General features: G+C 47.8%; 3 protein-coding genes and 2 pseudogenes across 4 annotated transcripts; 2 read left to right on the forward strand and 3 right to left on the reverse strand.

The window, feature by feature from the left end:
- The first annotated feature begins 1488 nt into the window (after positions 1–1488).
- On the forward strand, positions 1489–5253 carry LOC123043977 (uncharacterized). Of its 2 annotated transcripts, XR_006419737.1 has the most exons (2): positions 1489–4120; positions 5100–5253. XR_006419737.1 is itself a non-coding variant. In XM_044466596.1 (1 exon), the coding sequence occupies exon 1, from the start codon at positions 1596–1598 to the stop codon at positions 3990–3992; it is 2397 nt and encodes a 798-aa protein (XP_044322531.1). In that variant the 5' UTR covers positions 1489–1595; the 3' UTR covers positions 3993–4136. The 2 variants fall into 2 exon arrangements, 1 of the variants encoding a protein (XP_044322531.1); XM_044466596.1 differs by lacking the exon at positions 5100–5253 and having other exon boundaries at positions 1489–4136.
- A 560-nt stretch (positions 5254–5813) lies between these two features.
- LOC123043979 (uncharacterized) lies at positions 5814–7347 on the forward strand. The gene is made up of 3 exons (XM_044466598.1): positions 5814–6146; positions 6259–7003; positions 7088–7347. Exons 1-2 carry the CDS (start codon positions 6021–6023, stop codon positions 7000–7002), a joined length of 870 nt encoding a protein of 289 aa, XP_044322533.1. The 5' UTR covers positions 5814–6020; the 3' UTR covers position 7003; positions 7088–7347.
- A 172-nt stretch (positions 7348–7519) lies between these two features.
- Positions 7520–9716, reverse strand: LOC123043978 (uncharacterized; annotated as a pseudogene).
- Positions 9717–11895: 2179 nt separating this feature from the next.
- On the reverse strand, positions 11896–15949 carry LOC123043980 (uncharacterized; annotated as a pseudogene).
- A 5576-nt stretch (positions 15950–21525) lies between these two features.
- Positions 21526–24491, reverse strand: LOC123040868 (protein ALP1-like). The gene is made up of 4 exons (XM_044463601.1): positions 24340–24491; positions 22488–22994; positions 22192–22417; positions 21526–22107 (listed from the first exon to the last, which is right to left on the reverse strand). Exons 2-4 carry the CDS (start codon positions 22992–22994, stop codon positions 21905–21907), a joined length of 936 nt encoding a protein of 311 aa, XP_044319536.1. The 5' UTR covers positions 24340–24491; the 3' UTR covers positions 21526–21904.
- Between the last annotated feature and the right edge of the window lie 1911 nt (positions 24492–26402).

Below are 26402 nucleotides of genomic sequence, written 5' to 3' on the forward strand. Positions count from 1 at the left end.
GAACGAGCAAGATAGGACTAGCCACTACATAGCAACACCAAGGAGAAGGAGCAGCCGGAGCCTTGGCCGGCCTCCTTCCTCCTCCAAACAGCTCCAGGAGCGACATTCTACTATCAGCCATCCAACTAAACTCGGCAGGACTAGGGGTGTTATCTCTCCGGAGAGCCCCGAACCTGGGTATGTCCGGCGTCCCGCGCCCACGCATATCAACCTCGCCTCCGAAGCCCACCAGTGCCCTCGAGCCTCCTCCTCTCTTTAGCCATCCCTTGGCATCTGTCATGCGCCCACCACGACACATAGGAACATGTATAAGTCATGAATAAAGCAATAGTAATAAACTAAACGATCATAGTGCTAAGCTAACGGATGGGTCTAGTCCATCACGTCATTCTCTAATGATGTGATCCCGTTCATCAGATGACAACACATGTCTATGGCTAGGAAACTTAACCATCTTTGATTAACGAGCTAGTCAGGTAGAGGCACACTAGGGACATTCTATTTGTCTATGTAATCACACATACTAAGTTTCCGGTTAGTACAATTCTAGCATGAATAACAAACATTTATCATGATATAAGGAAATATAAATAACAACTTTATTATTGCCTCTAGGGCATATTTTCTTCATGCTACACGTGTGGCACAAAGCAATTTCTCTCTGGCGTTTTTATGGCAATTTTAGTTACATGAGGATGGCAACTTTAGTTGTAAAGCATGTCAAGTTTCAGTTTTCTTGTTTTCTATGACAATTTTAATTGTAAAAGTCAAGGCGATGTTATTTCGTGCCATACGTGTGGCACTTATCATTTTGGAAGATCTAATCACCCTTCTCCTGATGCAAGACCGCGAAGAACGGGGTTCCGGAGGCCTTCAATATATAGGCGATCGTGGTACGTAGGCGTGGGCTAGACCCACGCCTGAGTCGACAACAACCCACGATCCACGCGTCTAGGATTCGTAGCGCATCGTTTAATGACTCGTAATTAATTCAACTCGACTCAATCACGAAACACGACGCGCGCTCAGGCGAGGCAGGCGACGGAGGAGGACCGCGCGGGAACCACTCTTCTCATGCTCCAACAACACGTGGAAGAGAACCTTTTTACGAAGGTGCAAATCTTCACCCGTTCTCGAGATGATACTAAACTTCTCATCACCTATTCATGTCACCCACATAGAGTTTTAGAGATTTTTTCTGAAATTGTTTTACGGGCCTAAACCCCATCTATATTTGAACGGTGTAGAGGCGACGTCGATCTTGGTGGGTGCGGATATGGAGCTCCAGAGGGGGGAGGGGCACCCCGAAATCTCCCTCAATTTTGTTTCTTGTTTGACATACGAAGTGCGGATTGGTCCATGAAAATTTGATGCATGGTGCTGGATGACATAACCAGGTTATCAAATGTTTAGCACCGTTATTTTAATGTATGGCGTTGGAGATGACCTAAAATGACAACTATTGGCTGTTTTTTTGGGGTAGAGTTGCTGTGACCTGTGAGGCCATCTGAAAGGAGAGCAAGTCAAAAAAGACAGGAGACCGGGTAGTCCACCGCCGCCCCTGACCACACTCTCCCCGATCCGATCCGCCGGCGATGGCCGCCCCTCACCGTGCTTTTCCCGATCCGCCGCCGATGGCCGCCTTCCGCTCTGGCCGACACGCTGCCCATCTCCGCCTGGCCGTACCGCCGCGGCTGGCCGCCCACCCCTCCTTCCGCTTCCCCACCACGCCCCTCCCCACCCCATCCAAGACGCGCCTCCCCGCCGCCGGCGCCGCCTCTCCCTACGCCGCCGCGCTCCTGCGCATCCTCGCGCTCCACTCCCTCTTCCTTCTCGCGCCCGCCGCCCGAGCGCTCCCCTCCCTGCCCCACCTCTTCCTGCTTCCGCCGGTCCTCGCCATCATCTCCGCCGTCGCCATCCTCCTCATCCCCTCCAAGAGCCAACCCCACCCCTTCCCGGCGCTCCGCCACCTCTTCCGTCCCGCCCTCCTGCTAGCGGCGTCCCTTCTCCTCCGACTCGCCTCCCTCCACCTCATCACCGACCCCGGTCTCATCGTCCTCGCAGATTCCGCCGGCGCGTTGCTCGCCCGCGCCCTCAACCGTCCCTCCCGCCGCCGCGTGATCTCCGTCGCTGCCGCCTCCGTTTCGCTCGCGGCCGCATCACCTTCCCACTCCGTGCTTCTTCTCGTGCTCCCCTTTGCTTCCGGCCTCCTCTCCTCGGTCGAGCACTCTGTATCTGCGCGACATGTCACCCGCAGCCGCCACGCCCGTGCGGCCGTTTTTGCCCTCGCCGCCACCTTCCTCTCGGCGCCGGCACTTGCGGGCCTCTTCTTTCTTGGTGGCACTGACACCAGCGATGGTGTCCCGATTGGCCAGCTCTGGTGGCTGCTCCTTAATGCCGCTGTCTTTGGCATGGCCTTGGGGCGACGGCAAGCCTACGACAGCAGTAGCAGTAGCAGCAGACCAAGCATGAATTTTGCAATGACCTTTGTGTGCACTATTGTTCTGGAGCTGGTGTACTACCCAAAGCTGTCGTTGCCGGGCTTCTTAATTTGTGGGTTCGTCTTGTGGATCGCCAGCAGGGAGCTGACTTCTTCAGGATATGTTGAGCTTGGGAGCACTGACGAGTCGGTGTATGAGGCTGTCATGGGGCCAGTCCGGCATATCCTTAGTGAACGCAAATCCAGGAAGATTGCTGCTTTTCTGTTGATCAACACAGCTTACATGTTTGTTGAGTTCGCCAGCGGTTTCATGAGCGATAGCCTTGGGCTGCTCTCTGACGCTTGCCATATGTTGTTTGATTGTGCTGCTCTGGCAATTGGGCTATATGCATCGTACATTGCGAGGCTGCCTGCAAATGGATTGTATAACTATGGAAGGGGCAGGTTTGAGGTGCTATCTGGGTATGTTAATGCAGTGTTCTTGGTGCTTGTTGGGGCCCTGATTGTGTTGGAGTCGTTTGAGAGGATACTCGAGCCTCGGGAGATATCAACAAGTAGCCTTTTGGCAGTTTCTGTTGGTGGACTTTTTGTAAATATCATTGGATTGGTTTTCTTTCATGAGGAGCACCATCATGCGCATGGCGGTAGCTGCTCCCACTCCCATTCACATTCACATTCTCATTCTCATTCACATAATCATGTTCATGAAGATCACCATCACCATCATGATCATGTTCATGAAGATCACCATCACCATCATGATCATGTTCATCAGAGTGCTGATCACGAGAAGACATGTTCTGGTCATCATGGAGACACAAATAAGGGCCATCATCAGAATCACCAACATGATAGCAACAATGCAGAGAATCATCATCAACATAACCATGGTTGTAGCCACAAGCATGGTCACAATGGCCATATGGAACATCACCAGCAGGGTGTAGATCAGGCTCATCAAGATTGCAGCAGCAGCAGCAGCGAGCAAGGACTTCTTGAGATTCCACTGATAAATGTGCACTCTCATGGCGCAGAATCTCAGTCTTGTAATGGAGAGGTGGAATCGCCAGAAACCGGAAACCATGCCAAGCCGGCAAGCCGGCGTCACATTGACCATAACATGGAAGGTATCTTCTTACATGTCCTAGCTGACACAATGGGAAGCGTTGGTGTTGTGATCTCAACTCTATTAATCAAGTACAAGGGATGGCTAATAGCAGATCCCATTTGCTCTGTATTCATTTCAATAATGATTGTGGCTTCTGTCCTTCCATTGTTGAGAAATTCTGCTGAAATTTTGTTGCAAAGAGTTCCAAGGAGCCATGAGAAGGACTTCGAAGCAGCACTGGATGATGTTAAGAAGATTAATGGTGTGATTGGAGTCCATAATGTTCATTTATGGAACTTGACAAACACTGATATTGTAGGCACTTTTCATCTTCATATATCAGCCGAAGCTGACAAGTCTGTTATAAGAGAAAGTGCTTCACGGATATTTCAAGAAGCTGGGGTTCAAGATCTGACTATCCAGATCGAATGTGTCGAAAGATAGCAGTTGTTGGTATAGCGACACTTGTTGGTAGTTTGATAGGATTTTGGCACAGATCAAATATATCTGTAGTGCTTAATTCAGGAGCCATCCTTTATGTACCGCTGAAAGGAAATTGCATTAAAATACAGGTTTGCAGCTTAATCATTTTGGTCTGAGCAACTTAATATTTATATGCTGTATATTGTCCATGTCGCATATAGACTTCACAAAAGCTTTCCAATCACATGATGATAAGCAGTTCCAGCTTAAACAAGCAGATTAATGAAGAAAACAAAGAGCACAATTCCAGCAGAAAAGAAAGGAAACCAGAGAATAATGCGAGTTCATTACATGACCATATATAACCAGTTCAAACTTGAGCGAGCAAATTAATGGAGAAAGCAAGCTAGGTAGCAATAAACGAGAAGTGAAGCCTCTAAATTAAAGAGGTACACTGAGTAATGCAAGCGCTAGCATTGTTGGGGCAGAGCGACTGGAGCCTTAGTTCAGCTAAGATATAATCCGTGTGTATCTTCGACATCGAATTGTATCCATTTCATGCACCCTCTCTTATTCATCACCTGGTATGTGCCTACATAATACGGGTATGTCTTTCTCCGTCATCCCCACTGGCCACCACTGCCGTCGATTGTAGCTGTGGAAGCAATGAAGAAATATGTGGGATCTAAAATGAAGCATGTCAAGAATTAATGAAAGAAAGCATCAGATGGATGAGTATAGATACTCCAGATCAATCCTTTTTTGTTTATCATCATAAACATCATAATAGTCATCATCATCCTCATCATTGGTGTCTTAATTTGGAGACTGAGATGCCAAAAGAGCAACAAGTGAGTAATTAATGTCATGTATTAATTAGGAGGCATGTGCATGTATGTAGGACAACTAGAGGAGTGTAGAAAGATGTAATAGAGAAAAGGCACTTAATTCCTCTGTTGATGAATATCGTGTGTTATTAGATGATCATATCTAGTTGCGTAATCCTCTGTTTTGCTGCTTACTGGGAGAGCCTATATGCACTAACTATTCTTGCTATGGAGTCTATAAGTTTGGTCCCGACTCTTCTTGCTGCATGACCTTTTGTTGCTTGCATCCTCGTGTCTTTAGGCAAGGAGTAATAAACTATCCTATGGAGGGGAAAAGACTGATGAAAGCATACAGGATAGTATGCAAAAGACATTCCCTTCAGTTCTTGAATCAGAGTGCAGCAGTGAAGAACAAGACGCTTTTTTGGTTGATGAGTTGGTCCAAATAGATTGAGACGCCCCGACCTTAAGCTTCCTCCATTTTGGTCTGGTGGGGAATGCTCTATTAGGGTGTTCCCGTAGTGATCGATGTGAGTGAATCTTTCAAGTCCTTTTGATCTGCAAAACACTGTGAATATTATGGACTGAATATCATATATGTTAGAGCTATTTGTTACGTAGTATTTTTTCCTAAATGTGCTCCACATTGTTTAAGTTCTTGACCATTTTTGTGCTTATAGTTTCAGAGTTCTTTTTTTTCCTTTTGCCTTCTACAATTTGGATGCCGTTGTGAAATGCCATGATCTGAAGTTTGAGTTTGAGGCTGTTAAACGCGATGCAGATATGCGCAGACAAGCTGAGATGGAGGAAGAGTCTGCCCCCCCCCCCCCCCCCCCCCCCCCCCCCCCCCCAGTGGCGGCGCCACGGTAGGGGCCAGCATGGTCGGCCGCCCCGGGTAGCCAAAATTACGTATACAAAAAAATACGGTTCGTTTTAGTACATGGGCCAATACATGTGGGGATTTGCACGGGAGGCACAAAGGCCCAGTTGTAGTCCACGGCCTAAAACAAGTTAGCACGGCCACACCCAATCCTTCGACCCCGTCTCCTTTCCAGAATATCCCCAATCGAGCGAAGCAGTAGCGAGAGTAACCTAGCCGTCTTCGCCTCGCCGCCACAGAGCTCCGCCTCGCCGGACCGTCGGCTTGTCGCCGAAGAGCTCTGCCTCGCCGGGCCACCGGCCGCGGGCACCTGATCCACATCCGCCGTTCGCCGGTCCACGCATGGGCGAACGGAAAGAAGCAGCGGTGCCGGGCGTGGCCTATGAGGGAGGAGGCAGCGGCGACAGTGGATCGAGCTCATGCAAACGCGCAGCTGCTGTTTGCAAAATCAGCAAGCGCAGCCAGCAGGTAAATAGTCCAATCCGTTCTTTGCTACTGAATCTCAAGCTCCCGTTCCTTCAATTTCTAGCGAATTATTGAACAGGTTCAGTACTTGACATGGTGATTTTGTAATGTATAGGGAATCTTTAAAAAGATGAAGCCAATTGCTGCTTATTTTGCAACTCCACCATCTAATGAATCTCAAGCTCATGTTCATGTTCATGTTCCTGAACCTGATGCAAACATTTTATCCACTGAAGCCTCAGATGCAAACATTGTAGAAGATCTAGTTCCTGAACATGAAGTGTATAATGAGGGCTCTCATGATAACACTTTGCAAACTTCTATTCTAGGATTTAGTCCAACTCACATTGAACCTGATCCTGGACTCCGGAAACAAATTGGAGATTATCCTACTCCAGAAATCAGAGATGCAGTGAGGAGGGAGTATTTGAAGAAAGGTCCATGTCAGCCGTATGGGCATGATTTTCCTCGCAACACTACAGATAAAAGGGTATTCAGAGAGGAGTGGTTTGACGAGTCTGATGTTTTTTGCAGTTGTGGCAGTCTTGCTAATCTTGCTCTCAAGTTGGTTGAAACTAAGGAACATTTACACTTTCCTTTGGTTTACCGACTCATCACACTTGCTTTGACTTTGCCAGTAGCGACGGCATCTGTTGAAAGAGTTTTCTCAGCCATGAATATCATTAAGACAGATTTGAGAAATAAGATATCTGATGATTGGTTGAATGATCTGATGATATGCTATGTAGAGCGAGATATATTTGCTGGAATTGATGACAAGAAGATCATAGAACATTTTCACAGCTTGAGAGACCGTAGAGGCCATCTACCAAACCCTCCCCGTATACTTACGACTTAGGGTAAATACTTTTGTTATCTGTTTCAAACTATTTGCTTACTTGTTCCAATACATGTATTGATATCAGCTTGTTGACCTGTTGTAGGTATCTATTAATCATGCAGTTGGACATTTTGGGCCATGGAATGCATTATTCAAGCAGCGAGAGTCCAAGTTAGTAGTTATGCGTGACGTTTATGTTATATTTTGTGATTTTAGGTGGTTACAACCTAGTTCTTGAAAATCTTGAACTGTCCTGAATCATTGGTCATGTAAATTTTCGAATGCATCTAGCTTCATATTTGAATTTTATGAGATTTGGTTCAGCGGACTTGCATTCGTCAATCAAATTTTTTATTCCTTCAATGTTTCGCCCCGGCTAAGTTCAATTCCTGGATCCGCCACTAGTTTACCAGTTTACCATGTACCATGCTACTAGCATAAAGTATTTATGCATCTATCCAAGGAATCATGTACCTTCCAGATTTTCTCATATATTTGCACAGTACAGATTTTATTGTTGTGTTGTTGAAATAAACGATCATGGCAACACATGAATTCGATAACTATATTATTACAGCTGCAGCCTCATAAGCAGCTAAGCACAAGAACTGGTGCTCTGTTTTCTGTTCTTTGGTTCTTTTTGTCGTTAAATTCCGCATGGCTTGGTTTTGTTTCTAAATTTCATGTTTTGTGCAGTCATATATTTACAGAAATCTTGAAGTCATTTGTTATTGCTGACCTGTTGCCAGTTTATCATGTGCCATTACGATCTAGTGTACCTATATAAGCCTACGGCTGCTAATCAAACATGAGAATATTATACCTGTAAGAGGAGAGTGTTAATCTGGAACATAGATTGTTCTGCTGAGAGAACAAGTAGCCTAAAAGAGAAGAAATTAACCAACCCCGGGTTGCCGCCGGTTGTACACGTCGAGCAAAGATCTCACTGTTCCGACGACTCTGGCATGCTGATCCCAGAATTTGTTTACCTGTTGTTCCATCCTCGTGTAGGTCAACTTGTTCACCACCTTGATGCTTGCTTCTGGGTGCTCGGTTTGTTCCGGGCACTCGCTAATGGAATAGAACAAACCTTCGGCAACATGGCCGGCGTCGACACCGGAGAGCATGCCGCCATCCTTGAGATATTTGGAGGCCATCCGCAGCATTGGATTAGATGGTCTGAGAAGCTCTGCCTGGTCACGAGGTTTGGGGTGCAGCGCCGCAGCGGCAGCTGCAGCATAGGCTTGTTCGACGCTGGCAGGTACAGATACCACCATAGCATCATCACTGCCATCATCATCATCATCATCATCATCATCACGATCATCACGGAGCTGGTTAGGATCGACGATCCGGAGATCGGCGCCGGCGGCCTGCAGCCGCTGCATGGCTTCTTCCGGCGTGAGGTGAGTGGCGGCGCAGCGGGTGCACAGGAAGGAGACGAGGCCGTGGAGGGACCTGACCGCGATCCGCAGTGATCGCCTCCAGGTCGACCTTCTTGGTTAGAGGGTAGGCTCGGCTGTACCAGATCGTGTTGAGGATGATGTTGGAGACAGGGTCCAGTGGACCGTAGCAATGTCCGGCCTGGAGCAGGCTGTGGTGGTACTGGGTGCACAGCTTCTCCCTGGGCAACCGGGCAAGCGCCTGCAGGTAGTATCCATGGATGGTGGTGAGCAGCAGACGTCTCAATGTTGACCGCTCCGGAGGCGAGGCGAGGTCTGGACTGAGATCGTGGAGGCGTCGAGAGGCGAGATCCCATGGTTTCTCTAGGCTGAAGACGGATGGCTGAGGTTTCTTGAGCAGAACATCCGTGATACCGTCAATGGAGTGAGAGTGATCGCAGGTGCCTGAAGATAGCACGGCGGCGACCTTGTCAAGAGAATGCGAGAGCGACTTCCACCCAGACACGAACTGAGCGGGGCACGGGTGCCGGGCGGCGGCCGCGGCGCACCGGAGGGCCGTCTCGACGGCTGCGCCGGTGGCGCCGGACGAGAACCCGAAGTTGCGCTCCATGCCGCGGTGCCGGATGACGAAGCGGGCGGCGACGAGGGGGTCCAGCTCGGCCTTGTCGAGATACCACATGGCCTTGGGTTCGGTGAGGTGCGGGAAGAGCGCGGCCAGGAAGGCGACGAGGCCGTCGAGCGACCGCTGTTGCATGTCCACGATCACATCCGGTTTCCTCCGCTTCGGGTTCGGGAAAGACGCCGCGGGGACGGCGCCGTCGTCGGTGTCATCGACGGTCACGGCGCGGGCGACGGCGACGCCGGCGACGATGTTGGAGGCGGGGTCTAGGAGCCCGAAGCAGAAGCCGGCGTCGAAGACCCCCGGGAGGAGCTTCACCCGCCCGTAGCAGCTCTCGATCCTGGCGAGGAGGTCCCGTCTGAGCCTGTCCCTCTCCTCTTCTCCGACGACGACGTCTTCGTCCTGGAATGCGGTGGGGCCATAGACCTGTACCTCGCTGATGCTGGTTGACCTGTACCTCGCTGATGCTGGTGCGGCTGGAGCCGGTACTGGTCGTGGCGGTCGCAGCTGCTTCCATGGATTGGAAGGAGAATCTGGTAATCTGGTCCGAGGATTTGGGGATTGAGCGGTGGAGCTAGCGATGTGCTCCGATCGAGGGTTTTGGGGATTTGGTGGCAGCATTGGGTAGTGCCAAACAGCACGAGTCCCGGTCGGTTTGCTTCACGACCGAACCAAGGACAAGTCGAGGGATCCTTTGCACTGCTACAGCATGCCTGGGCCTCTCGTATGAAAACAATTTTTTGTGCTTGTGCCCAACTTAGAATGAATCTCCTCATCTTTTACCCCAGTTTCAAGTACGTGCCAGTATTTTTTACCCCATTCAACAGTTTTTATATTTTACACAGTTTAATCAAATATGTGCCGCAAATTATCCCATTTAATTTGGCGTGTGTTGCGCGTCCGACGGCTGGTCTTTTTTCCAAAAGAGTGGTTGGGTCGCAAGCCGTCAGATCTGACATTGTTGCCTTCATCTTCACCATTGCAACATATGTGTTGTTGCAGAAGAAATCTTTGCAACATAGATGGTGTTGTCACCCGCAAAAAAACATAGATGTTGTCGCAATTGTTTTCATCTTCAGCTTTGCAACATAGGATCCATGGCGTTGTCACGCTTGAAGAAACTGTCACCTGCTCGGGAGGGTGGGCTTCCTGGCGGCGTGCTCGGGAGGATGGAAGGTGGGGAGAGGAGAGAGATTAGAGGGCGACACGGATATCGTTGGCGTGGTGGCGGTTGGCTGGGTATGGGTGGGGGGCGAGGCAGCGGAGGCCAGCCGCCTATGCCGGATTGCAACATGCTCCTTGTTGCGGTCAAATCGATTGCAAAAGAGGCCAAGTTGCAAACCTGCCTATGGTTAGGGGTACTGAATTGTCTGATCATAATCAAATCAAACGGTGACTGAGGCGATCGACATGCGCCAATGGGTCAGTTGGCTGAGCCCAAGCATTTCTCTTTATTTTTCCCTAATTCTGTGCTGACTATGAACTCCGCCTATGTCTTCTAGGCATAGCCGGTCCCAAGCCCGGGTAAAGGAGGAGGGTTGTGATAGGCTTGGCGAGCCAACGTAAAAACTAGCCAGTCCCCATAGGTATGAAACCGATTTGAGCGAGAGTAGTACTAGGATGGGTGACCTCCTGGGAAGTCCTTGTGAAAGAGTTTCATATCTAAGGGTTGTGATAGGCTTGGCGAGCCAACGTAAAAACTAGCCAGTCTTTTGGGTATGAAACCCATTTGCGCGAGAGTAGTACTAGGATGGGTGACCTCCTGGGAAGTCCTCGTGAAAGGGTTTCATATCTAGCCTACCCCAACTTGTTTGGGATCAAAGGCTTCGTAAGTAAGTCTGTGCTGACTATGCATGCCATTTTGGCCGTTTTGTTTTCTTTCCGGTTTTCCATCTGGTTTACTTACACTGAGAACTGGCCCCAACCCAACTGGTCACCATGCGCCGTGTTGGAGTATAATGTCCAGCCCTGTTTCACAGATCGGTCTTTTGGTTGCATTGGCTACAGCATGCACTTCTACATGGTATTGGAGTCAAGAGGTCTCGAGTTCAAGACCCTGTCAACGCATTACTAAAAAACAAAGATTTTGTGCTACATCGATTCCACGTCTAAGAACTAAATAAGTCTAGACGTGAGGGAGGATGTTGAAATATATTATCCGTCTCTCTTCATTAGTTTGGACTTTTGAATGAGTTGGCTGGACCGCTTGGTTGTAAGTTTATGCACCTAACTACTTCCGCTGCTCACGTCATCTAGCTCCAAAGGAGTATAGACATGAGGGGGTGTGTTGGAGTATAATGCCCGGCCTCTTTCACATATCGGTTTTTTAGTTGCATTGGCTAGAGTATGCACTTCTACACGCCGGGTCGTAGTCACAGTAGAGCAACAGACTTGCTCTGCCATGCAGTCATTACTCAAAGAGTAAAGAAGACGGCATCAACAAAATACGGAGCAGCAGGAGCCTCTCCTGCTGCCGTTGCTCAAATGAAAAACGGAAAACTAACATTCTATGTGGAGTCTTCCAGCGCGCAGGACGCTTCACCGGTGGATTTGGATCGTGGCCAGTTACCATGAATGCATGATATCAGTGTGACCCATGCGAACGCCCAGCCAACGCTGCGCATATCACGCCTCCCAGTGTAGCCCGACCCAACAGATAACATGCGTCACTCCTTGGTTTATCAATGGGGTTAAGAGAAATCAATCACCACTCCAATTTTGCTCAACAAAGGGTGAGCATTATATGCAAGGCGTACTCTAGTTGCTATGACGTGAGGCAGTGGCACGAGATGAATCATCCACTGGTCACTAACAACTCATTACAAAATTCTCAGCAACGACAACAAGTCTTGACATGAAAACACAGGACACTATAATTAGCAGAACAGGTCAACAAGGGTGGCAACATTAATTAAGCATACGAGCACAATATCATAAACCGTGTTTTCTCGAGCATACATACAAGTGCATATGTGCGCAACAATGTGATTGATGCATGCATGCTGCGCTATTTAGGACAAACCATCATCCTCGATGATCATAAACCCCATCTCTATCAAGTACTTCATCTCTTCATCATCAGGAATCCCCTTCTTTAAGAAGATCTTTTCCTCTTTCTCGGTACCATCAAGACGATAGCTGCGGTAGATGCAATCGTCTTCCAGATAATCCACCCAGTAAGTCGGCTCACGGCTGCCCGCTATGATGCAGTCATTGGTATACTGTTCTGAATATAGTTTTTCTCCGCCCCACATCTTCTCAAACTCTAGGCCACGTCCAACGAAACTCCCCTGTGCTGGATGCACAACCCTGCTCCCGGCATACTCACAGTACAGGCAACGGACTTGTCCTGCCATATATGGATATACATGCAAAAATCAGAACGCATCATGCTATCATGCATGCTACTGGATGATGGAAGTGGCAGAAAGCTAGCTACTTGTCTTCCATCAAGGATACTACTCCCTCCGTCCTAAAATAAGTGTCTCAAGTTTTCAAAGTTGCGCTAAAGTTGAGACACTTATTTTGGGACAGGAGGGAGTACTAAACAACGATGAAAACAGAAATAACGCAAGGAAGGATTGATACATGCATGTATTTGGGTAAAATTGTAGACCCGGAAAGTCGGTGAGAATATCCTATTGCTAGATGATACCCTACACGTTGTTGAGGGAATTTTTTACAATATGTTTCACTGATATTTGGTTACATGAAAAATGAATATTTTGAGTAATAACATGTGAACTAAAGCTGAAAATGCATAATATAATGAAATTCTCGTGCATGTTTGCATGTTAAGCCTTGCATGTTGCATGCTGAGTTGGCATGCTTCATGTTAAGAGAAATAGATTTGTTGGGGCTAGATATGAAAGATTTAAAGCGGTGTTCCAACAGGTGGACCACCAAAATGAGGATTTCCATAGGCCAATTGTTTGCAACTTAAATCTACTTATTCAGGAAGAACGGGTGTACTGTCGGAGACATCCGCCACCGTTGCAAGGGATGATCGACAGGTAACACAGATTGTAAATTTAATAACTGAATAGCAGAGATTTATATATTTGAATCTGATCGATGAAAAATGCTAAGTCGCAAGGAAAAATGACAGCATACCAGTGCCTGGAGATGGTACGCCGACAGGGCAGCACCAGCCCATCTCCTGAGTCTGAGTGCCATCGTTGCAGCATTCAGCAAAGAATAGCGTTGATGGTGCACCGGCAGATTGGGTAGTGAGGAAGTTGATGTGGGAGTAATGATATATGCGAGTGAAAGGACCCGTGTACACAGGGCCATCAACATACTTATTGACACCACAGATAAGATGCAACTCGTACTTGGGTACCTGAACAAGAACAATTAAGGCAAAGAATGTTAATCTGAAACACGTACAGATTGTTTTGCAGCGAGAACAAAACCAAATTATGCTAGAAGAAACCAACCCCAGGTTGCCGGCTATATGCGTCAATTAAAGATTTCACCATTCCAACGACTGCAGCATGCTCGTTCCAGAAGTCATTCATGAGTCGATCCATCCTGCCGTAGGTCAACTTGTTTACCGCCTCGATGTTTGTTTCTGGGTGCTCACTTTGTTCCAACTCGCTGATGGAATAGAACAAACATTCGGCAAGATGGTCAGCGTCCACGTGGGAGAGCTTGCCGCCATTCTTGAGATAGTGCGAGGCCATCCGCAACATTGGATTAGACGGTCGGAGAAGCTCTGCCTGGTCAAGAGGTTTGGGGTGGAATGCAGCAGCTGCAGCTGCAGCATAAGCTTGTTCGACACTGGCAGATACCATAGCTTCATCATTGTTATCATCATCAAGGTGGTTAGGATCAGCGATTCGGAGATCGGCCCCAGACGCCTGCAGTCGCTGCATGGCTTGGTCTGGCGAGAGGTGTGTGGCGCAGCGGGTGCACAGGAAGGAGACAAGGCCATAGAAGGATCTGACTGCAATTCGAGAAAGGCCTCCTGTGCTGATTGCCTCCAGGTCAACCTTCTTGGTTAGAGGGTAGGCTCGGCTGTACCAGATTGTATTGAGGATGATGTTGGAGACAGGGTCCAGTGGACCATAGCAGTGGCCGGCCTGGAGCAGGCTGTGGTGGTATTGAGAGCACAGCTTCTCCTTGGGCAGCCAGGCTAGTGCCTGCAGGTAGTATCCATGGATGGTGGTGAGCAGCATTCACCTCATAGTGGACGGCTCAGGAAATCCCATCACCTCCCCCAAGAGGTCAGGACTGAGCTTGAGTAGACGACAAGAGGCAAGATCCCATGATTTCTCAAGGCTGAAAACTGATGGCTGATGTTTCTTGAGCAGAATATCTATGATTTCAGTGGACTGGAAACGATCGAAAGTTACACATGGGCCTGACAGCACGGTGGCGACACTCTCTATAAAATGTGAAAGCACCTTCCACGCTGACGCAAACTGCTTCGGGCACGGGTGCTGGGCGGCAGCTGCAGCACATCTAAGGGCCAGTTCCACGGCGGCGACAGTGGTGTCGGATTTAAACCCGAAACTCTGCTCCATCCCACGATGCTGGATGATGAGGCGGGCGGCAACGAGGGGATCCAACTCGGCTTTGTTGAGATACCACATAGCCTTGGGCTCGGTGAGGTAGGGGAAGAGGGCGGCCAGGAAGGCTACGAGGCCGTTGAGCGACCGCTGGTGCATATCCCCGATCGCATCTGTTTTCCTCCGCTTCGGGAAAGGCGCTATGGGGATGGGTTCGTTGTCAGGGTCATCCACGCTCACGGCGCGAGTGATGGACACGCCGGCGACGATGTTGGAGATGGGATCTAGGAGTCCGAAGCAGAAGCCGGCGTCGAAGACCCCCTGGAGGAGCTTCACCCGCCTGTAGCAGCTCTCAATCTTGGCAAGGAGGGCCCATCTAAGCTCGTCCCTCTCCTCTTTTCTGACAACTCCTTCGTCCCTGAGGGTCCGCGGCCCGTAGATCTGTGGCTCGCTGATGGTGATGCGGCTGAAGCTGCTGCTGGTCCTGGTGATCGTGGCTGGATCCATGGATTGGAACTAGAACTTGATCCGGTCGTCGGCCCGTAGATCTGTGGCTACTGGTCCTTACCCTAGCAGTGGCGGACCTACGATTTTAAAACAGGGCGGTCCACATAAAAAAATTGGTAACAAATATGACATGCCAACGTTCTAAAGTTTGATTTTAGGGAACATGCCAGCATTCTAATTAATTTACCAATAGCACATAGAAACAGATCAATATGGTCTTACAGACATGCCGAAGTTCTCAATTTTGCATAAGAGAAGCCTACATAATTTGTACCTTGAGAAATTCAAAGAAGACTATGTGGCATTTTTAAATTGTTAGAGTGGCAAACAATCAGATAAATCATTATTATGTATTGATCAGGTGTTCATGTACTGGATAGCAAAATTATTTGTATGTGTTCACAGGACTGTGTGTTCATGTACTAGTACTAGATAGCAAGTCTGATTGTTTAGTTAAGGCAATATACGACTCTTCCACCAGTCGACAACAAACAGCAAACCCTAAATCAGAAATTGAGAATGGGCAGTGCCGCAGTGAACAGTTTACCTCTCAAGTACACAGATAGGGCCAAAGGTTGGCCGCCGGGCAGGTTTACTGCCTTGCTGCCAGCCGAGTGCCGGAGTCGGCGGAGAGCAGACTGGGCGGCGGGCGGCTGCTTGTAGGGGGGCGCGATGGCGCTGAGCGCCGGGCCGGCGCGGCGGACGGCTGCAGCTCCTGGGCGTCTACCGACGAAAAGGCAGGCAGCGACGGGCGGCGGCGTTGGCCGAGGCAGGCGGTGAGCCGGCGAGATCGGGAGCCGAGCGGCTGACGTCGGGGACGAGCAGGGCCTCAGCTTTGCCTGGGGCCTCCTATCCCCCGCCCTACGTGGGGAACAGAGAGGAAACGCGCAGCCCCCGTTCGCCCCACGCGCTCTCTTTGGGCCGGCCCATATGCGGGGCGGTGCTCCCCTGTTATTGTTTCGTTTTATTTTTATTTTAGTTTGGACTGTGCTAACTACCAACTAGTCTGTATTTAAGCAACAGATACGTACGACCTTTTGTCAAGCTAACCACCCATCAAAAATGAGCACATGCACACCCATGCATGCACCCGTCATTTGCAGACTTTTTTTTGCCAAACACATTGACTATGCATGCATGCAAAATAAAAGAAGATGATATCAGCAAAAGATTCTCTTCATTTCGAAATTTTAAAATATTTTGTAGCTCATACCGTCGCTCCAATGAAAAAACATTTTTCATATAAAAGATTCGTCTCGACGAGACCTTCCAAACTAGATCCCATGTTGGTATGTTCCGACGTTTTTTGGGGGGTAAAAATTACCACATGTGTGCTATGCAAGTTATCATGTCAGTTAAGCATAAATTATCATGTTGTTTACACTGAAAATATCAGGCACAAAAATGATTGCTCCAACCTTCTCTTCACATGCACATGTGTCCATGTAGGGGGGAATTAATTTCATCCTAGATTCTCCCTATTTTGAAACTTCAAAATATTATATAGCTCAAATCGTTGGTCCGACCGAAAAATTGTTTCCACATAAAAAATCTGTCGTGAGAGACCTATGAAAATAAATAGCATGTTGATATATTCTGATGAATTTTTTCGTGCAAAAAGTTATCAGGCCTGGCCTGACTAAGTTATCATCTCTTATGTTTGTATATTATCATGCTACTTAGACACGCGTTACCGTAGTATATTTTCAACAAAAAACTAGGTTAAAGTTACTGCAACGTTTGTGCATGAGTTATCACGTCCGTGGTCTGTATGTTACCACACTATTTACACATAAGGTATCGAGGGTATGTTTTCAAACAACCTCCTCTCCCCGGATAAAAGTTATCACGGTGTTTGTATGTGAGTTATCAAGTCTATGGTACATACATTACCATGCTATTTACACGGAGGTTATCGGGAGGGGGGGTAGCTTCCTCCCATGCCCCCATCCCCAGGTCAGATTTACAGCGGTGTTTGTGCGTGAGTTATCACGTATATGGTGCGTACAGTATAAAACTATTTACACAAAAGTTAGGGGGAGGGGGTTGTAAACAACCACCTCGCCAAAGTTATCAGGATCGAGGCACATAAGCTATCAGGTCTATGATGTGTGAGTTACCATACTGTTCACACGAAACTTACCGGGGAGGGGGGGGGGCGCTAAAGTTACCAGGACCGGGTGTGTGATGTGTGAGTTATCATGCTATTCACACAAAAGTTACCAGAGAAACATTTCAGCAACCACCCCTGCCCCCCCCCTCCCGCGGTGCCAAAGTTACCAGGACCGGGGTACATAAGTTATCAGGTCTGTGATTTGTAAGTCACCATGTTATTTTTACACAAAGGTTACCGGGGGTATATTTCATCACCCACCCTGCACCCCCCGCCCCACGCGCAAAAATTACCATGAGGGTGTACATAAGTTATCATGTCTTCGGGGCATAAAACATATCATGTTATTTGCAGGGAAGTTATCGTGGTATGTTTCAACAACTTCCCCCATCTCCACCCCCGTCACGTACCAAGACTAGGGTACATAAGTTATCAGTTTTGCAGTATGTGAGTTACCATGGTATTTACGCAAAAGTTACCGGGGGGTATATTTTATCAACCCCCTCCCCTCCCCCCTATACCCCGGTCGACAAAGTTACCAGGACTAGGGTACTTAAGTTATCAAGTCTACGGCGTGTGAGTTACCGTGTGTATTAGCATTAAAGTTATCAAGGGTATATTTCATCGCCCCCTCGCCAACACTACAGTCGATGAAAACATTCACCGGTTAACAATTTCCGCAAGTATAAAATAAAGAAAATTAGTGTGTTTCGGTTTACTGGACAACAACTGTGGCCAATGTGACTAGATGATTGGGCCAAAATTTTCAACACATTGGCCTTAATTGTTTGACTTTTTTTACCCGCATAGAGTAAAGTACAAAACTAATCTAACCTGCGTCTAGTCAACAAAAAGGAGCTAGCTCGGTGGTTCACGGGACTGTGTAGCAACCATTTGGTCATGGGGTTGACTCGTGTGAACGCACTTATTTTTGCATTATGTAGTCAGGCGGGAGAGAATTCCATGGGTGGCCGGACGCGCTGGGATCCAGATTGAACGGATATCAATCCGTTTGGATATGTTTCAAAACTGAGGTAGTTCGGAAGATAGATTTGTCGTTTGGTGAAAAAAATTGTTGACACATTCATGGATTTTTTTATTTAAGAACATGCATGCGGGAGAACATATACACGTGAGGTCTAAGGCCAAGCGTTGCACAAAAAAAGCACCCAAAACAGGTCTGTACTAAGGCGCCAGCTACGCGTCATCGACTGATTTCCCATGATTTGGTCAACATAGTGCTTCCTTATTTGGTCAACGCAGGGTGTCCATCCTTCGTTCGCAAGGGGGTGGCGGTGCAGATCGTAGCACAGGCAGCGCCCTCCTGGGAATCTCGGAAGTAGTGTGGGCGCCGCGCCCAGCCACTGCCTACTCCGTCGCTCAAGTGCTTTGAGATTCTCTGACATCACCAAGGGATTTCACGAAAGCTACAGTGACATTCCTTCTTCACATCCATATGATTAAGCCTAAAATGACTTGAATTAATTTACAAATTACAAATTTATTGTATACATTTACAAAAATTACATACAAACAAAATTATGGTGCAATAAAATTAATTTTAGATTTTATTTTTTATGAACAGTAACTGCGCGCAGTGTCTTTACTACAGTGCCCGTGACATCACTTCATTGTTTTGCACTGGGAGTGCACTGTAGCTTCGTGACATCCCTTCATGATGTTAGAGGATTCGTACAGAGCATGCTACAACGTAGTATCCATGTGACTCCGGCGAGCAGCCGCGCCCAGCCAGCTCGTAGCAAAACGTCGTCGAGGCCACCATGACGAGCATGCCGCAACACAGCATCCATGTGACTCCATCGAGCAACCGCACCCATCCAGCTTGCAAACACTATAGCAATATCGACCCTCGGCGATATCTGCAGCAGCGGTCGTTGGCCTTGTAGCTTGCAACCAGGGCCCTGCTTGCAACATAAATGATGGTCCGAGAGTCAGGCAATGTTCCATCGCAGCACCGGCGGCCACGCAACACCATCCGAGTTGCAGCGCCATCGGCCGCCTTGTCGTGGCCACCGTCGCCAACGATGGCCGAACATGATGCTCCAGTGCAGCAATGGCGGCCACCCAACATCATTGGAGTTGCAACATCATCTGCCGCCTCGCATGGTCACCATCATCGATGTTGACCGAACATGATGCTCCATTGCAGCACCAGCAGACGTGCAACATCATTGGAGTTGCAGCACCATCGGCCACCTCGTCGTGGTCACAGACGCCGATGATGGCCGCACGCTATGCTCCATTGCAACACCAGCTCTACACGCGATGCTCCATCGTAGTGCCGATGGCCACACATGAAAAGCTCCATCGCATCACTTGTGGCAGTCGCGATGCTTCCATCAGATGGTCCATCACAACGTCGGCTGCAGCGCCGCTTGCACCGCGGGTGAGCCCTGTAGTACCAGTGATCCTTGAAGGGCCGAAGAGGCCTTGCAGCGCGGCTCGCGAGCTCACCATGCACCTTTGCATAGTTGGCGTCGCGCTCGTCTCCGGCTTGAAACAGTCGACGCATCGCCCTATAGTACGGACCGATTTGGCAGCCGTGGCGAGCGCCCGACGCCCTGGCCATCGGCACCCTTTATTCGCCTCACACACAGCCACCACACCGATGACCTTGCAGCAAAAGATGGCCCCTCGTAGTACCCTGGTGTGCTTTGACTGTCACGGCGATGTTACGATGACAACCTGTCTGTTTCAACGATGCTGTGATGGCCTGCCTTGACGGCGATGACGGGTGCTTCGGTAGCCGGGGTGATGCTACGACGACAACCCGACTGTTTCGATGATGTTGCATCAGCGTGCTTCAAAAGCCGCGACAATGCTGCAACAAACCGCAACGACGCCATGCTTCAAACGGTCATGGCGATGCTGCGACCATGTGCTTCGACGATGATGGAGGGTGCTTTGATGGCGGCGGCGGGTGCTTCCGTAGCCGTGGTGATGCTATAACGGCAACCTGGATCCTCCGATGATGTTGCAATGGCGTGCTACAATAGCCGCGACAATGCTGCAATGAACCGTGACGACAACATGCTTCGAACGGTCACGACGATGTTGCAACCTTGTGCTTCGACGACCGCAGCGATACTCCGACGAAGGCCTGGCTGCTTCGATGATGTTGCGACAAAGTGTTTCCCTGTCGTGCTGCGACAATGGCACGACTGTTTTGACGATGCAATGACGGCAACTCGGCTGCTCCGATAATGATGCGAGGGTATCTACGACCGCGGCGGCGACGGAGGCGTCTAAGGACACTACCCTAAATATTGCTATATCCAAGCAACCATGGCACCATGAGCTTGATGTTCAAACACCCAGTCAAAAATATGGTGTTCTGAGATCTTTGTTTGCTATAGTACTTAGCTACATGCTTCCTCTTAAGATTACTTGTAGCATCATGTATATGTGTAGCTACGTGGGAAACGCCACGTGATAAAGTAGAACTGGAATGGAATTGTTAAACAGTCACTGGGACCACTTAGCTTCAAGCGTGCGTCTAGCCACTACAGGGGCGGACCCAGAACCAAAATGACCCGGTGTCCAGGTGTATGCTATACACGATGGATACTACATAAAAATAACATTCGCATATCTCTTTAGGATATACTACCTCCCTTCCTAAATATAAGACTTATTTGGTATTTAAATTTGAACTACCAAAACGTCTTATATTTAGGAATGGAGGATTAAACTACCAATAAGTCTTATATTTAGGAACGGATGGAGTATAAGTGTACGTGTATCTGGGCATCTACGAATGTACTATGTTTCTCAAAAATAAAATGTCAGTAAATATGGTTACTGAAATAAAGTTTTTCCCTTGAAATATTTGTTGATGATGTAAAAATGGACACTAAAATATCAGAACACTAAACGACAAAAACAAATTTTCTTGGCAACATACAACAATAGACCTTGACTGCGTACGATAACAGAACTTGAATTGTGTTTTACTCCCCACCTTGTGCGGTCAACAGATAATCCAAATAGATGTGAAACTCTAAGGATGTGTTTGGTTGAGGAACCAACTGTCACGGAATGGAATGGTTCCATTTCAGAGGAATGGGTCGGTTCCGTTCCTGTGTTTAGTAGGTGCAAAAAAGTAGAACGGGTTGATTCCGTTCCAGTGTTTGGTTTGGAAGAATGGAATGAAAAATTAAATAACAGAAATTCAAAAATTCGGCAGCATTTCATTTGTATTTCCAAGAAAAACAACACAATAATATATATTGACATAGAACACAATTATCAGCAATAATATCATAAGGTAGAATCAGGTAGCAAGTTCATTTGGCACATCCAAAAGCAATGGATGAAATCATCACAAACACATGATTTAAACATATATAAGACACAATCTGCCCAGCCATCAAAATGTTACAATAAAATGGATGAAATCGTCACAAATGTATTGTTTGACATAATAAATACCACAACTTGTCCAGCCATCAAATAAATACAAAGGTAGTTCCTTAAACATTACAAATACATAGTGCGGTGCACTCATAAATTTGCATACATGAGTTGCCCATCTTCCCACATTTGGGCGGCAATTTGTAGCATATGGTCTACCAAGGCCCTATTGTCACTTAATTGTTGCCTTGATGTTCGAATTGGTTGGGTGGTTCATGTCACTTCCGGTATAATGAATTCATCGATCCCTTGTGATAGTGCATAATTATGAAGAACACAACAAGCTATAACAATATCGACTTGGACCGGGAAAGTGAAGAACGGTTTGGCATCATCTAAAATTTTGAAACCTCTTGAGAGATCCAAAAGCCCTCTCTACCGTCACCCGTAGAGATGAGTGCCTAAGGTTGAATAGCTCCTTATCATTCTGGACCGGATTGTTGCCCCACTCATTCAAATGGTACCTCACGCCACGAAAAGGTGGCAAGAACCCTGGCTTGGCTCCATAACCGGCATCAACTAGGTAGTACTTTCCTAAAAAATAAAAATAAATATTGGTTATAATGGTTTCTTAAGGCAGTAACATATGGACAATTTCTATGTACGTCGACTTCTTACCAGGTGGTACTTGTAAGCCTCTCTCACAAGTTAACGCATCAGCTAAGACGGTCGCGTCGTGTGCGGACCCTTCCCATCCAGCCAAAACATATGTGAAGCGGAGGTCAAAATCTACTGCTGCCATCACATTTTGAGTGGTAAAGGCTTTCCTACTACGAAAAGAAGGCTCCACATCTTTGGTAACACCTGCTCGCACATGTGTACCATCGATAGCTCCAATACAATCCTATATAGTGACCAGTATTAAATGGCATATCATATAGCCTAGATAGCTAAGGAATAGTTTCTGAAATTACCTTAAAATATGAGTCAAATCGATGATTTCCTGCAATTTTTGCGGGGGTTTCCAATGATGGTGGCCTTATATAATCATTACGAAGCTCGCCTATGGCATGAAGAGCCTTTCTAAAATAGATGCTTGTTGTGCCGTATGATCTACCAAAATTGGCTGAAACAACTCTATTCCGAAGGTTATGCCCAATTGTATGCAAAAACATTGCCAATTGTTGCTCCACACTAAGATGTGGACTGTCTTCTAGCAAATCGTGATCCCTCAATATACCACACAAACGAAAGAATGCAGCTCTTTCAAACCTTAGCATGTTTTTGCATAACACATCGCTTTGCCAAATTTTTTGGTTTAGATAATCAAATCTGATTCGATCTCTTTCATGCATTGGGCCATAGGTAATACGTGGTCTTCTCTTCCTTATTATAGCCCGAACAATGACTGCCATTGCAGCTAATGCAACAAAAACAGCTGCTCCCCTAGCCATCCTTTTTCTTTTGCTCATCTTGACCATCTACAATGATACATACTATCAACATGTATATACAGAGACATAAATCTGTCCTAAGCATCTTGGGGAAGAACATTGCACACACAGAAACATAAATCTGTCCTAAGCATCAACATGTATATACAGAGACATAAATCTGTCCTAAGCATCTTGGGGAAGAACATTGCACACACAGAAACATAAATATGTCCTAAGCATCAACATGTATATACAGAGAAGGGAATGGAACCGTACCTTGCCTATGTTGGCCCTGCTGGTTCGTCGATGCAGCCTGCTAGGTCGCCGCCCTGCTAGGTCGCCGCCGCCGCTGCCGCCTGGTAGGTCGCTGCCGCCGCTGCCTGCTAGGTCGCCTCTGCTGCTAGGTCGCGGCCAAGCCCTTGATGCGCGCCATCGCAGAGAAGAGGGAAGCCGGCGCCGGAGAGGTGCGTGAGGGGCGGCGCTGAGAGAGGAGCGGGGGCGTGGCAGATCGAGAGGGAGGGAGAGATGCGGGAGGGTGGCGGCGCTGGGAAGGAGAGATGGGATAGGATAGGGCTCGGGTGCGAGGGGAGAGATGCGCATTCCTTGTCGTCCGCTCGAATCGGAGGTATGCGTCGGTTCCGCATATAGACCGAATATTCCCTTTTCTAGGACTGGTGGGTTCTGGTTCCATCTACTAACCGAACGTGAGAATGGGCTCTCGGGACGGGACGGACCCATGCCATTCCATCTGGTGACAGCAACCGAACACATCCTGAGGCCCCGATTGGATTGTTTGATTTTTCCTACACCTGTAATTTACAAGTCTCCAGTAAAATCCATGGCACAAGCTGTATTTTGCTTCCGGTTGTAAGCTGTGCTTGGCTGGGGGTTGCAATCCGGATGCTTCAGGCTGGATCTGGCCGCTTGGAGTAAGAGAAACGAGCCGCCGGCTGTCCGCGCACCGGTGCCTAGACCCGTCGTGGACAGCGTCGCCGGCGCCTCCCCGTCCTGTGGTTTACGGCGGCTAGGCCCTCGTCCTCGCCTACGGTATCGAGAGAGGGGAGGGGTATGGGGAAAACAGATGGGCTGGGCTCTGTATCATATACAAGCCGATTACAGTTGTAAGTAGCGAATCGTTTTTTCTAGGGGTATGCTTTACAGCCCGAAAACGGCCAACCAAGTGCGTATCTAAAGTCCAACCGGTTTTCCTTTACACGTGTATATTTTACAGGTGTATTTGCTTCAAATACGACAATCCAATCAGGGTATAAGAGAAATTAGAAAACCGTGGCAATCCAATTTCAACTGTAATACCTTAAACCTAAAATCCCTAGAAATACAGTTCAGAAAAAAAGAACTAGATTAACATGTGAGAGATTGACAACTTTACCAAGTGGGGAGTAATTTTGCGATCTGCAAGTGGCCGAAGTATGGGTGGCCGCGAGAGTAGGACCGGCGGGCAGAGCGACGAAGCATCGACGACGACTGGCCGAGAACGGGATGCCAGCTCGCTGTGATTAAACAGAGGAGAAGATAGATCCAATCGATCATACGCCTTGTTTTAGGTGAAAAATGGAATAATAGAGCTAGATCTGGCTACCTCCAACCGTTCGCATGGGCTGCTACTGCTAGTTGGGCCGCACTTGGTTTATCTCGTTGCTTGGCTCACTAGCTTCTGTCCGGTCCAGCCGGTGTCCAGCTCTGGAATTGACCGATGTCCTAGCCTAAATATACGGGGCTATACAGGGTAAGCAGAAATTTTACCCGGTGTCCTGTGACACCGGTTGTGCCAACGTGGGTCCGCCCCTACCACGACTATGCGTCAGAATCAGATAGGCGGGCAGCTTCACGTGGGCATAGGGTTGAAATCCTCTGTAGTACCGCATCCTGCTGTACTGCAGATGACAGGTGGAGTCGGCCCCATATGGCAGCGACCATACTGCACCATATACTACTGCAGAGGATCCTAACCCGGCATAGAGAGAGGCTTCGCGTTACAGCGATCGAACGGCGCCGGACGCGGCTGATGAAACCAACAAATCATCCGACTGATTTTAAAAATTTCCCCTATACCAATGGGGTCAAAACAGGTCAAAAGGAGTAACTTTCCAATATCAAAGACAATATGTGGTCAGATTAGTTGGTTGTCGTGTTAAGGTTGGATCGGGGAGGCGCGGGTTTGATTCCTGCATTTCGCGCTCGCGATTGTTTTTATCCATTATACTGTTTCGAGCGAAAAAAAATCTGCACGCACGATCTGAAATCAACGGCAATTAATGCATTCGGATCTGTAACTAAAATCCATACGTCAGGATTTTAGCTTTTCTGTTTTAGTTTTATTTGTGTTTTAGTAAATATTTGGGATTTCCAAAAAAGTTCTGATTTTTTCAGTTTGATAAATGTTTCCAGATGTTAAAAAATCTTCATGCATTTACAAGTATTTCTGAATTTGAAAAAATGTTCAAAATTTAAAAACATGTTCTTGAATTTTAAAAATATTATAATTTAAAAAGGACACGAATTTTAAAAATCTTCCTGGATTTAAAAAAATGCTCATTGCTTGTGCTAAACCGCAGGAAGATAGGGTCAGTTTGCTTCATGACTGAACCAATTACAATTCGGGGATGGTGCCGATCCTTGTGCACTACTCCATGATGCGAGTTGTGTTGAAAGGACAAAGAGGAATGAACAAACAACTGTGTTGGTCAGCTTGGGCCTCTCGTGTGCAAACACATTTTGTGGTTGTATTAACTTAAAGTAAATTTCAGTTTTTATCCCCAGTTTCATGTTTGTGATAGTATTTACCCTATTTAGCAATTTTCATATCTTACTCAATTTAATCGAACTTGTGCCACAAATAATCCCATTTAATTTTTCTATTTTTTTTGTCTAACTGTGCACGCCATTTCAATGGTTTAGTTTCTTTCTGGTTTTTCGTCTAGTTTACTTACACTGAACCGAACCCAACCCAACTAGTCGTCTGGTTTATGTTGCCCTGGGTATGGCGGGTCATTAGGAGAGACACCACCTCATGTCGGTGCTCGCGGATTATCGAGACACCGCCTCATGGCGTTTGGAACCTTCACGTGTTTTCTCGGTCGGCTTGGCCTATCATGCCCTTTGCCGAAGATGAGTTATTGCATGGGCCTCGCAGCTATGGAAAGCACCCTTACCCTTGAAGATCAAGTTTTTTGTATTGCAATTGCCGAGGGACCGCTTTCCATCTAGGACGGAGGTGATCAAGTGTAACGACCCCGGTAACAGGTTGTGCTCTCTTTTTGGTGTCCCGGAGACGGGGACTCACATCCACTTCTCCTACGCGGCGGAGTTCTGTGGTGCTTTGTCCGTGAGGCTCTCGGGCCTGAATGGGAGGCCCTAGATCTGGCTGGGTTCCTTCAAACCCATGCCAACCAGCCCGGGAGGAGGAGACGCCTCTTTTGACTGTTGTTTGTG

This window comes from Triticum aestivum, chromosome 2B, assembly GCF_018294505.1.
Source record: "Triticum aestivum cultivar Chinese Spring chromosome 2B, IWGSC CS RefSeq v2.1, whole genome shotgun sequence".
NCBI lineage: Eukaryota > Viridiplantae > Streptophyta > Magnoliopsida > Poales > Poaceae > Triticum > Triticum aestivum.

Coding starts and splice junctions, on each gene's coding strand:
- LOC123040868 (XM_044463601.1), bottom strand. CDS start 22,994: ATGGTCAAGATGAGCAAAAGAAAAAGGATGGCTAGGGGAGCAGCTGTT. Junction 22,418..22,487: donor GATTTGACTCATATTTTAAG/GTAATTTCAGAA, acceptor GTCACTATATAG/GATTGTATTGGAGCTATCGA. Junction 22,108..22,191: donor AGGCTTACAAGTACCACCTG/GTAAGAAGTCGA, acceptor TTTATTTTTTAG/GAAAGTACTACCTAGTTGAT.
- LOC123043977 (XM_044466596.1), top strand. CDS start 1,596: ATGGCCGCCCCTCACCGTGCTTTTCCCGATCCGCCGCCGATGGCCGCC.
- LOC123043979 (XM_044466598.1), top strand. CDS start 6,021: ATGGGCGAACGGAAAGAAGCAGCGGTGCCGGGCGTGGCCTATGAGGGA. Junction 6,147..6,258: donor TCAGCAAGCGCAGCCAGCAG/GTAAATAGTCCA, acceptor TGTAATGTATAG/GGAATCTTTAAAAAGATGAA.